The following is a 12821-nucleotide window of genomic DNA, read 5'->3' as shown; positions in this document are numbered from 1 at the left end:
TCTCTCACTGGCCATCGTGCGAACCAATCGTGTGTTTTTAAACGTTTTTTTTCAGCTCTAGGACATGGCAGACAGGTGAGCGGTTAGGGAGGGACCCCTGTGGGAGGAATGCCTGCACGGGGCGGTCCTGCTAGCGACGCAATCTTGCGATTTGCGTCCAACTGAAGCCTCCCACCTGAATGCTAATGGCTGCTAGATGTGGTATGGCAGGTAAAGGGTGTATGACAGTGCATCCTGATTGGCTGACGAGCACCTGCTGACGACTTAAATGTAGCTGCATGCATGTATTGCTGTGTTCTATTGCTTGTGTGTGTCGAATTTAGCATTCAGTATGGAGGCAGTGTTGGTGGGTTTTCTGGATGTGAGAGGTCCAGAGCCTGGGTGTGAGAGGTCCATGCCCACCTGCACTCCCCTCCAGGTATCGCGCATTGGCCTTGGGGCCCCGGCCAGTGAGAGAGGTCCGGGGCCCCTGGCCATCATGCGAACCAATCGTGTGTTTTTATTATGCACACTTATCTTCCACCCCTGTCAATAGTTGATTTGTTCATTGCATCAGCTGCAATCCACCATTGTCATTGTAGACAAGTCTTTCTCAACCTTTTTACCCTGGAGGAACCCTGCAAATACTTTTTGGATCTCAAGCAACCCCTGCAAGTAATTTTCGGATCTCAAGGAAACCCTGAATGTAATTTGCAGGTGGCATGGTCTTTATCTGACACAATGTAATCAGAGGCAAAGGGTCACTGCCTCATCCATCCTCCACCCCCTTACCTAGTGTGTCCCCCACTACCCATTAGATTGTAAGCTCGCAAAGGGCAGGGTCATCCTCCTAATGTTTACTGTTTTTGGCACAATATTTGTGCTGCTTGTAACTCTGTTGTACATTTTGTTAGTGTATCTATGTTCCCCTTGTCGTCTTTTTGTGCTTTGTAAAGCGCTGCGTAATATGTTGGCGCTATATAAATAAAAAAATAATAATAATAAAAGCTGCTGTGGCCGTTTTTATGTCCTATTACAGAGCCCTTCATTCTAATGTCCCTTTATTCTAATGCTTTTTATTAATGTGTTCATTGCTATTCTGACCACCAATTATAGTGTGTCCCCTATTATAGAGTTTTCTCTATCATACTTCCCTCAACACCCACGATGGAGAAAAATGCCAAGGAACCCATGCAACGTAACCGGGGAACCCTGGTTGGGAAACCTTGTAGACTGTTGTATTTATTTTTTATTGTTATACTGTGTATTCTGTTGTACAGCGCCACAGAAGATGCTGGAGCTATATAAAAATCAATATTAAATGGCTGTGGTCTTTCAAACATGTTGTTATGGTGTAAATTAATGTCATACCTCCCTTTCTTTTCTCATCCTTCCAGCAGCTGCATCATAATGTATCATATCTGTTGGATCTATCCAGTCCAAATCCTGGTATGTTCCATGACAGGTGGCCAAACAGATGGAGATAAGCAGGAAGAAGTCCATCCTAACACCTGAAGGAAATAAAGCACTTTCTCAGAAAGACAACTGTTCACAGGCTTCCATTGCTGGGAGCATGAAATATGTCCAGATCACCTCAAGCAATCACATTTATAGAATGTATGTGGTATCATCCGGATTCAAAACTTCCTGCATTTATAGAATGTTTAAAGGGAGCCTTAACCGTAAAAAACAAAAAAAACAAAAACAAAAAACTTACCTGGGGCTTCAACCAGCCCCCTGCAGCCTTTCTGTGCCTGCGCTGTCACTCTTCGATCCTCCTGTCCCCTGCCGCAAGTTAGTTTCGTTTTCGCCAACCACTGCCTCGTGCATTCTCGATCACGTTCCCATCGTTGTGGCCGTCTTGCATGTGTGCAGTACGCATACCTACATGTACTGCGCATGTTGGCCACAACGAAAATGAAGCTAGCTCATGGCGGGGGACTGGAGGATCAGTAAGTGACTACAAGAATACAGGATGACTGCAGGGGGCTGGTTGAAGCCCGAGGTAAGTGAAACACTTGTATTTTTTTTTTTACAGTCAGGGTTAGGCCTGAACGATTTTAGGAAAAAAATTGAATTGAACGATTTCTGTCTGTATGTCCAACGCTGCGGGCCACACGAGCCGCTTCTTCTACCGTACCCCATGTGGAAATGATGGGATCATGATAATCGCCACTTTGACAATTCCGAAATTGTGATCTTGGTGATCGCGATTTCGGTTTAAATTCGATTCATCTTTCAGGCCTAGTCAGGGTACGTTTCCACTTGTGCGGTGGGAATCGCCGCGGAAAAAATGTGCATGCTAATGTGAATTTCGCATGCGGTTGTATGCCAATTTTCATCCGAATTCGCATATGATTTCGCATGGATGACTATGTATGCGAATTTAACCATGGCAGTGCCTGTGTGCTTTTCCATTGTTTCTATGCAAAATCGTATGCGAATTCGCATGAAAATTTGCATACCAAAACCGCATGCACATTTCATATTAAATACATTGTATGCGAATCGCATAGCGGTATGCGTTATGCGAATTCTGATGGCTCTGCTGTGCAGATTTTTTTCTGCACAGAAAAACGCTTAGAAATCCTGACAAGTGGAAACAGTCCCATCCACTTGTATTGTCTATGCGAATCTGCATGCAGGAAACGCATGCAGATTCGCTCTAATGGAAACGGGCCTTCAAGGTTCACTTCAGGAGAACCTAACTAGCCCCCTCCCCATTTCCCCAAAAAAAGAAAGCATGCAGGTATCTTGAATTTTTTCAAGACAGCCGCAAGCGGTGGAATGCAGGACTGCAGCACTTGTGCTATGTAAAAATTGCAAACGCAGTGTATGCAGCATTTTCAGAGCAAGCGTGACACAGTTCTGATTAACTCAATGCAAAGCGCAAACGCTGGAAATTCACAATACAAGACTGCCTATTAATTGCGTTTTTGCTTTTTTCAAAATCAATATGAAATAAATTGGCTAAAATGCTGCAAGTGGGTCCAAGGTCTTAAGGGGCCCATACACCTAACGATTTTCCAGCCGATATACAGCAGATTCGATCACTGTGACTGTGCACTGCAGTCTATGCACTTCTGATGTCCTTGCGAATCATGTACATTGGGTGTAGCTGAAAATGTGATCAGCAATGCACAAGTGGGAAAAGGGCCTGATTGTATGTGTTGCAATGCTTGCATAGCACAAATTGTTACATTGCGAGCCTGCCTTTATATTGTACACAACGCAACGCCTCAGTGTGAACTTTGCCTTGAGGGTCATTTTACACCAACAGCGATGCTGAGTTGTGGTACTCTCTAGTGTTGTCCGGATCATGAACGATTCAGATCTTTGATCCGAATCTCTTTTGTGAGTCGAATCATCAAAATTAGTGATTCGGATCGCAAAGGGGGGCGGGACCAGGAGCGGCACACCCCCCTCTCAGCGGGCAGGGGGGTCCTGGAAGGAAGCAGAGCAGAAATGTATCGCTCTGTTGGAGGGGAGCCAGCCTTGCAGGGACAGGTAGATGAGAGAGAGGGGACATGGGTGCCACTGCCAGATATGTGTAGAGCACACATACTGGCTATTATGTGCTGCACATTATAGGCTGTCTGTTCCGTAGTTGTGCACAGTGAACAAATGGGAAACTTTTGGCTCAGCTCAGTAACTTTGTAGACAGCGTGCTGGGCTACAAGGGCAGGCACTGTGATTGCAGGGCAATATGATCCTCCTGCACTCTGCTCTAAACAGCTGCACTTCACTTCTGGGAATGCTTTGGGGAATGCTTTTTTTTTTCACTTTGCGACGTTTGCATTCAAAGTATACAGATGAACATATAGGTGAAATATATGTAAAGCATATGATTGCAGCATGTGGGTATTGTGTGCAAACAAACATTTCTGCTCTCTGCTCGTCCCTCCTCCCTTCTCTGTTCACTCCCTGCTCTCTGTCCATCTTCTCCCCTTTGTGTGTCCACCCCCCTCCCCTTCTCTGTCCACTGCAGGGAAAGTCCTGTCCTGCTAGTCATTTCACCCCCGAATGCTTCCCTAGTAAAATGATCCGAGATTCGGATCAAAGATCCGATTCGAATCATCCAAATCATTGAAAAGATCCGAACTTCCCATCTCTAGTACTCTCCGCCGCAGCTCATTGCAGTAGAGTAGACATTAAAGTCAATGAGACATGACACATACTGCCTGCGGTGCGACGTAACAGAAGAGCTCTAAGTAAGGCCCCGTTCACACTTGCGTTTCTGTGCCAAACGGACCGGATGACCGGACCGGAACAGTACGGTTCCGATCCGGATGCATCAGGAATGTATACAGCTGCGATCCGGATCCGTTTGGTAAAAGAGATAAACTATTTTACTTGTTGGGGTCTGGGAGGTCAGTAGAAGGTGCATCTGTAGAATCAGGTCCTCCGCTGTTTAGGGCCTCACCTCCACGTCAGACATACTGCCAAACAGCTCCAGCACTAAGTCACTGCTGCTCCACTCCAGAAATGCTGGGCCCATGTTTCCCCATCCAAAATGCTAGAAAACGCATAGGAAGTGGGGTAGAACGTCAGTTTTTTATGGCCAGTGTGTTCTGTGCTTTCCATTTCCCATTGGTTTCTATTTCCGGATGGTGCAGTCAGGCTCCGGGTGCGTGGGCCAGATGAGCCGGACCCGAAAAATAGAGCATGTTGGAAAAGTGTCCGGAGTCCGGATCTGATCCGGCTCCGTTCTGTACGGAACGGACGCATGTGAACGTCCGCATAGACTTTGCATTGCTATGCGGAACGTACGTTCCGTTTGTACAGTATACGGTCCGGCTCGGATCAGGCGAATCCGAACAGCGAACGCTAATGTGAACCAGGCCTTACACACAAGCTGCAGTGCATTACCGTGCGACTTCCAGATGTCACACGTTAATTTTTCTTCTTTGGTCGCACCACTGCTATAACACGGTGCTTTTCAGCTGCAGTGTGACTGCCCCAAATAACACCACACAGCATAAAATGTAAAAAAATACTTTTTAATTTTCCACAGGGCTAAGTAGACAGAGTTCCACAGGGCTAAGCAGACTGGGATAGACAACTGAATAATCAAGCTGTCAGGTAGCTTTCCGAACGTGATTTGCCTCATGCAAAGACCGAGAAACTATGAGAAGGTTGACTTTGAACCTCATTAGTTTCTCAGGTCAGCACGACATTTTCTCAAAACAAACATGGCAGTTACTGGCAGCTTCCACGTTCCACTGAAATCAGACTCCCGCGATCATTTGTTCAGAATATCACAACAGGTCAGGAACTTCTCACACCTAAACCCAGTGTTTGTATATAACACAGCGTCCTGCATTACTCCCACTCTCCCAGTTATACTCACACTACAAGCTGTGACGTCTAAACAGCTTCCTATCGGCAGTAATCAGCTGACTAACATCGCATCCGTCCATTCAGGAGCGCCAGACCCCATCTAACGCCCAGGGCTGCAGCACAGGCTGACAGGACACTGACAGCACCGAGAAGACCACCACACAGCAAGGGAAGATGTCACTGTAACGTGACTGAGTGGGAGGAGCCAGGCAACCTCTCATGCTGCTCATGTTAGCAGACGTTTGCTTTGCTTTCGTTTTCCATTTTATGTGAGCGCTGTTTTACTGCAATACCATGCAATCCCATCAGTCAGCAGCATGCTGAAAATAAACTATTTCCGGGGTGGTACCTGCATGTATACTATACATATCAGAAAGTGCAACCCAACCTAACCCTATTATAGCTCCCAACTGCCCCTCTTTTGAAGGGACAGTCCCTTTGCCTCTCTTTGTTCCCCATTTGTCCCTCTTTGTATGTAAATATATATATTTCTCTACTAAAAAAATGTGTTTGACTCTAAACTTTATTCCCATCCTTTAAATTGATATCATACTTATTTTAAAATGTTAATATGAAGGATAATTATGCTAGGATGTTGGAACACCTGTAGGGGAAATTATATTGCATACCGACACAGACAGTAGAATCCCTTTATAGTAAACTCCAAGGTACTGGGCAAAGAGGTGTATATCATAAATAGTCATAGGTCTCTCCAACCATTTGAGGTAATCAACATGGGCCCAAAGTACTGAGCACGGCACATGGGTTTCTATAACAGAAGTTCTTTTATATCAGGGTTTACCATACCAGGCATTAGGCCCAGTTCACACTGGCACGGCCACAGATAGTAAACTGATCCGTGTAAAAACTGATCCATAACACGGCTCAGTTTTTAAAATGTTCAGTTTTCCATCTGTTGTGTTACACTGACAGGGTTGCCACTGCCAGGGCTGTGGAGTTGGAACAATTTTGGGTACCTGGAGTCGGGGAAAAATACACCGACTCCTAATGAATTTAAACTGTAATTAAAATAGACAATATGATAAAATGTTCTATTTCTCAGATAATAGTCATCATAAATTATTTATACATACACTAATAGCTGTGCTTAGTCCACAAAAATGAAATAAACCAATCAAAAAATAGTTACTTGTGCTGCAGTCCCCGTATTTTTATAGTCAGATATACATATCGGATTGTGACTGTATATATGATGTGTACACAGGAATCTTTTGCATATGTTACGGCCAAAACCTGAAGTTTGGCCACTTCGGGTTCTGGCCGGCCAATGTGCGAAGTGGCCGCTGCACTGCGGCCAGTGTTAGAAATGAAATGATTCCTGTTAAGATGAATGTATTTTCCGGCCGTCTCGCTGCGGCCAAATGTATGAAAAGTTAGTTTAATTTAATGAAATGAAGCCGCCGGCTTCCGCTCTGCCTCTCTCTCTCCTACTGACAGCCGGCGGGGACACGCGTGTCCCCAAGAGTCGTTCGTCACGGCAGGGAATCCTGCTGTTCCTGCAGAGTGGGTCCTGGCAGAAGCAATGTCTGCAGCCTCCCCGCTCTGCTTCCCTGGCAGGACAAACGACTCTCGGGGACACGCATGTCCCCGCCGGCTGCCAGTAGGAGAGAGAGAGGCAGGGAGGAGGAGAGAGAGCTGAAGCCGCCGGCTTCATCTGCTACATTGCCGCCGCCGCCGCCGGCTTCATTTCAATAAATTAAACTAACTTTTCATACATTTGGCCGCAGCGAGACAACCGGAAAATACATTCATCTGAACAGGAATCATTTCATTTCTAACACTTGCCGCAGCGCAGCGGCCACTTCGCACATTGGCCGGCCAGAACCCGAAGTGGCCAAACTTCGGGTTCTGGCCGTAACATATATACTAAATAACATCTATGCTGTAAGAATAAAGCATGATGTGTAGCCGTGTCACTAACAGAGATGGTCAATGAGATGCTAATAATTTTTCATTGATGCTGGTTTATGCAAATGTATGCACTCCCTTTGCACATGAAATCAAATAATTTGATCTTTTTAAAATTTGGTTTGGTGGCTACGAATTAAAGGGTACATGAGACAGGTGAAAAAGGTTTTATACATACCTGGGGCTTCCTCTAGCCCCCTTCAGGCTAATCAGTCCCTCGCTGTCCTCCTCTTCCACCTGGATCTTCTGCTATGAGTCCTGGTAATTCAGCCAATCAGTGCAGTCCGGCCGCATGCCACTTCCACAGCCAGGAGCGTTCTGCACCTGCGCAACAGTGCTGCGCAGATGTAGTACGCTCCCAACGGCGGAGTGTGTGCATGCGCACTACACCTGACAGGCCCAAGTACCTAGACCCATAACCAGAAGATCCAGGTGGCGGAGGAGGACAGCTAGAGACTAATTAGCCTGAAGGGGACTGGAGGAAGCCCCAGGTATGTATAAAACTTTAATTTCATCTGTCTCAGGTTTACTTTGTTACACAGTAGTACTATACTCTACATATGCACTCCCCACAGAGCTGCAGGGAATCCACTGAGAATGTTGTGCACATTGAACACAGAGGTGTTGTCTATTACCCATAAACCTGGTTCAGATTGTGCATGAAGAATGTGTAATACAGGAAGAATCGCCTCATTCTCCTTCAGAGTAACTGCACATCACTCTTACATGCACCCACAGTTACATGGCCTAGGGCCTGATAGATGTTCTTTGTTCATGTCCGTACCTTCTACAAGTACTCTTACCAAGGACTAGTTTTAGTCTATGACTAGTACTTAATCTAAGTATTAGAGGCAGAAGATCAGCCAAATAGCCAGGTAACTGGTATTGTTTAAAATGGAATAAATATTGCAGCCTCCATATCCCTCTCACTTCAGTTGTCTTTTAAAATTCCTAAGTGTTGGCAGTTAGGAGATGCTTTTTATGTTACATACTTTTAATCAACAAGATTGTAATATGCATATTAGAGGAGTCGGAACTGAGGAGTCGGAGTCGGTGGATTTTTGTACCGGCTCCACAGCCCTGGCCACTGCATCCCTTTAACCATTTGTGCCGCCCGGACGTGAAGCTCACGTCCGGGCGGCTGCCTTGCAGCGATCGCGGGCGCGCCCCCGTGGTGTCCCCTGGTAGCCCTGGGATCAGTGAACGGGAACATGGTTCCCGATCACCGATCCCTGTCCCCCGCAGAAAAACCGAAGCGCTCACCCGTGAGGCTTCAGTCCTTCTGCCCGGAAAGATTCCCCTTGTACTTCTGCTTAGCGAGAAGTTCAAGGAGGGAAACCAAAAACGAAGGTGGCCATCTTGTGGCCAAATAGTAAAACTACAGCTACACATTTTTTATATAACAATTTACACATATAACAACATTAAACATTTACTGTTTATGTCCTACACCAAAATATTACCCAAATAAAATTTTTAATGGAAAAAAAAATTACAATAAAAAAAACAAAACAAAAACAAATAGTTACCTAAGGGTCTGAACTTTTTAAATATGTTTTTGAAAGGGGTATACTACAAACATTTTTTAAATTATAAGCTTGTAAATAGCGATGGACGCAAAACAGAAACAATGCACCTTTATTTCTAAATAAAATATTGGCGTCATACATTGTGATAGGGACAAAATTTAAATGGTATAATAATCGAGACAAACGGGTAAATAAAATACATAGGTTTTAATTATGGTAGCGTGGATTATTTTAAAGCTATAATGGCCAAAAACTGAGAAATAATGATTTTTTTCTTTTTAATCCTGTTAAAATGCATTTAGAGTAAAGTGGCTCTGAGCAAAATGTACCACCCAAAGAAAGCCTAATTAGTGGCGGAAAAAACAAGATATAGATCAATAAATTGTAATAAGTAGTGATAAAAGTTATTAGCGAATGAATGGGAGGTGAAAATTGCTCTGATGCGTAAGGTGAAAAATCCCAGCGGGCTAAAATGGTTAAATACCGGCACATATGAATTATACAGTTCCTGGGGCTACTCACACATAATCTGTGCCCAAGACATGTATAATTCATGTGTCGGTATTTAAAGGGATGAGGTGGCAATCCACTGAGGACTGCCGTTTGTGGTGTGCCATCATTGTAAGGCATTGCAGTACAGGCTCGGTGGTGACAGGATATATGCGAGAGCCAGCTGTAAAGCTTGGTTTTAACACACGTGTGTATGCCGTGGTACTAGACGGCGCATTGTGTCGTTACTCGCACGCAATAACCACTTGGAGCCATACATCCAATTTCATTATGCCATACTGCAAACAGTAATACAACTACACTTCACCTGGAGTCCCCACGGAATTATGCAACATACAGCATTATATCTCCTAAACCGTGTCTTATGATCCTTAGTGGACTTTTTTCTTCCTCAGTCTGAAGCACAGGATGTAGGACTAGCGATCTTGCACCACACAGAAACCCAGGCCCGGCAGAATCTATGCAGATGGATCCTAGGCATGTGAATGGTGAGAGTCAGAAGGCTTCTGTTTTTAGCAGTTTGACACATCTGACAAAATATTTTATGAATCTGTATTATTGCATACATTTTGTTACTTGTTACGCCAGCACTTAATAAATTAATGATACAATGCATTTGGACCACTGCACTTCGTTAGTCCTTTTCCTGTCCCTCGTCCCCATATTTTTGATACAGCATAGGGGTGGATTATACTCACTCATGTGAAGTACCTCATCACTTTTACACGGGCAGAAGTGTGGCCACAAGAACAAATACAAGTGCTTGTCAGATATGTTTAAAGGGCTCTTTTAATGTTTAAAGGGTTCGAGAATGAGTATCATTAGTGGCCGCCTTTATGTTTCTTGGAAGTTCAACTAAACTCTGGCCATTAAATAAAATGTTAAGAACGACTAATAGACAGGTTTAAAGGATTTAGAAGGAAACATGTACATCTAAAGAGATTCCGGGAATGCCTTTTAGGGCCTGAGCCCATTAACGCAGTTGTATCTGCTTCTGTCCGCTTTTCGGGCATCTGTAACATTGATGTGTAAAGCGGATACAACTGCGTCAGTGGGCTCAAGCCCTAACTGTTGTAATGCCATCACTGCACAGAAGTGGGAGATCATCTTGTAACAAAGCAGAGACCTACTCCACACTGTTGTACTGTTACCATACAGGTCTTTGTGAACTGAAGCCATGTCTTTTGGTAAATTACCGAACTTCTACCGCACCTGTGAAAATCTTTATGAATTGGCAAATGAGTCTGAAATACCAAATGCGGTATTTTATTGACCCGTTTTTTTTTTTACTGGAACAGCCCTTTATGAATTGAAGCCCATGAGTTTGTTGGTTCATTTTTGCTTAAAGGAAACCTTAACTGAGCGGGATATGGATGTTTCCTTTTAAGCAATAACAGTTGCCTGAATACTCTGCTGATCTCTGCGGTTGTAGTAGTGGCTGAATCACACACCTGAAACAAGCATGCAGCTAATCCAGTCGGACTTCAGTCAGCGCACCTGATCTGTATGCTTGTTGAGGGGCTGTGGCTAAAAGTATTAGAGACACAGGATCAGCAGGAGAGTCAGGCAACTGGTATTATCTTAAAAGGAAAAATCCATATCTTACTCAGTTTAGGTTCCCTTTAAAGGGACCCGAGCAGTGATTGAAATTAAAAGATTACTTACCTGGGTCTACTTCCAGCTCACCATAGGCGGCGAGGTCCCCAGCATCCTCCTGGCTCCTATGCTTGTGCCTCCGCCGGCCCCAGTTACCGGCGACACCCAGGCCAGTTGTCAGGCCGGCTCTTCCTGGTTAATGACGCATGGCGTCATCACGCCGGCTGCTTCGCGTCATCACAGGTCTGCGCATGCGTGGCATCATTAACCAGGAAGAGCCGGCCCGACACCCACCGTCACCAGTAACGGGGGGCCGGTGGAGGCACATAGAGAGGAGCCAGGACGACACTGGGGGACCTCGCCAACTACGGTGAGCTGAAAGAACCCCCAGGTAAGTGTAATCTTAATTTCAGGCACTGCTCGGGGTCCCTTTAAAAAGGCAATGTAGTGACCTAGTAGTACGCAGTAAATTATTCAGGATAGCCACTTTTACAGTCATTTTACTGGTTTCAGCATCAGAAATACTTCCTAGATCTATGTATTGCTGCATATCCCTGACCTCTCAGTGATGTTTAGCCCAGGCTGTTTAGCTCTCCGGTATTCTTCTCTCAGAGTACTCTGGGAGACCAGGCATTATCTTCACTAGCTTTGGGAATTCTCAGAAACAAACATTCTGTAGCAATGCACCTGCACCTGACAGGACTAAAGATGTCGCCAGCTGTGATAAGTTTCAGAATGTAAATCATGGTGAGGAAAGATTTTTACAATGGACAAACACTGACTAAATCATTTGTAAGTTATAAAAAAAAAAATTCCTCACATTTTCACTGTAGTTCCTCTTTAAAGGACATCCGAGGTGAAAATAAACTGATGAGAAAAAGAATTGTATCCATCTTCCTTCTCCTAAAAATGACTTTTTTTTTTTAGATATCCCACAGTTTTATATGATATTTAACCTCTTGCCGACCGCTTCACGCCAATTGGCGTGAACACGGCAGAAGCCCCAGGACCACCCCACGTGAATGGCTGGGGAATGGGTTTGGCAGGAGATTGCGTGCGCCAATGCGCGCGCATCTCCGAATGGATGACGGAGCTCCACCTTTAGGCTCCCAGCGGCTGTCCGCATGGGGGACACAGGAGTGATCCACTGTGATAGGCTGAAAAATAAGGAAATTTAATTTAACCACTTCTGTGCCAGGGGGGTATTTTTCTGATCGGTGCTGTGTGGGCTCTCCAGCCCGCAGCACCGATCAGGTTGCAGCCAGGGCGATCAGACTTCCCCCCTTTTTTCCCCACTAGGGGGATGTCCTGCTGGGGGGGTCTGATCGCTGCCGGCTGCTTGCGCTTGCGGGGGGCTCTTCAAAGCCCTCCTCCGCAGCGCTTCCTGGCCTCCTTCCCCTTCCCTCCCCCTGTGAGCGGCGCAGGACGGATTTCCGTCCTGCGCCTGATGGGATAGGCTTTAGCCTATCAGATGCCGGCGATCCCCGGCCAATCAAAGGCCGGGGATCGCCGATCACCTCTACGGCGCTGCTGCGCAGCAGCGCCGTATATATGTAAACACCGGGGAAGATCTTCCCCGCGTGTTTACATTTACCCTGCGAGCCGCGATCGGTGGCTCGCAGGGTGTTCACGGAGACACCCTCTGTGAACTGACATGTAACGGCCGCTCACACGAGCGGCCGTTTCCATGGAATCCACTTCAGGATTCAGGGGCGTACTTAAACGTACGCAGAATCCTGAAGTGGTTAAAAAAAATAAAATAAATATTTATAAAAAATAAACACATTCTTGGGGGCGATCTGACCCAACCAACAGAAAGCTCTGTTAGTAGGGAGAAAAGGGAATCACTTGTGTGCCGAGTTGTGCGGCCCTGCAGCATGGCCTTGAAGCTGCAGTGGCCGAATTAGTACAAAAAATTGCCTCGTCACTAGGGGGGTG

General features: G+C 45.6%; 1 protein-coding gene across 4 annotated transcripts in view; it reads right to left on the bottom strand.

Annotated features, from left to right (window-relative positions):
- Positions 1 to 5524, bottom strand: part of LOC137521172 (chloride channel CLIC-like protein 1) — a 46006-nt gene extending 40482 nt beyond the window's left edge. Inside the window, exons 1-2 of one of the 4 annotated variants that reach the window (XM_068240092.1) lie at positions 5330 to 5524; positions 1351 to 1490 (exon numbers count right to left, since the gene is read on the bottom strand). In XM_068240092.1, coding sequence (XP_068096193.1) covers positions 1351 to 1482 — 132 coding nt within the window. In that variant the 5' untranslated portion in view covers positions 1483 to 1490; positions 5330 to 5524. The other 3 variants (XM_068240090.1, XM_068240093.1, XM_068240091.1) reach the window with 3 other exon arrangements.
- Positions 5525 to 12821: the final 7297 nt, after the last annotated feature.

The sequence above is a fragment of the Hyperolius riggenbachi genome, chromosome 6, assembly GCF_040937935.1.
Source record: "Hyperolius riggenbachi isolate aHypRig1 chromosome 6, aHypRig1.pri, whole genome shotgun sequence".
Lineage (NCBI taxonomy): Eukaryota > Metazoa > Chordata > Amphibia > Anura > Hyperoliidae > Hyperolius > Hyperolius riggenbachi.
This window is presented reverse-complemented; position numbering and strand designations above follow the sequence as displayed.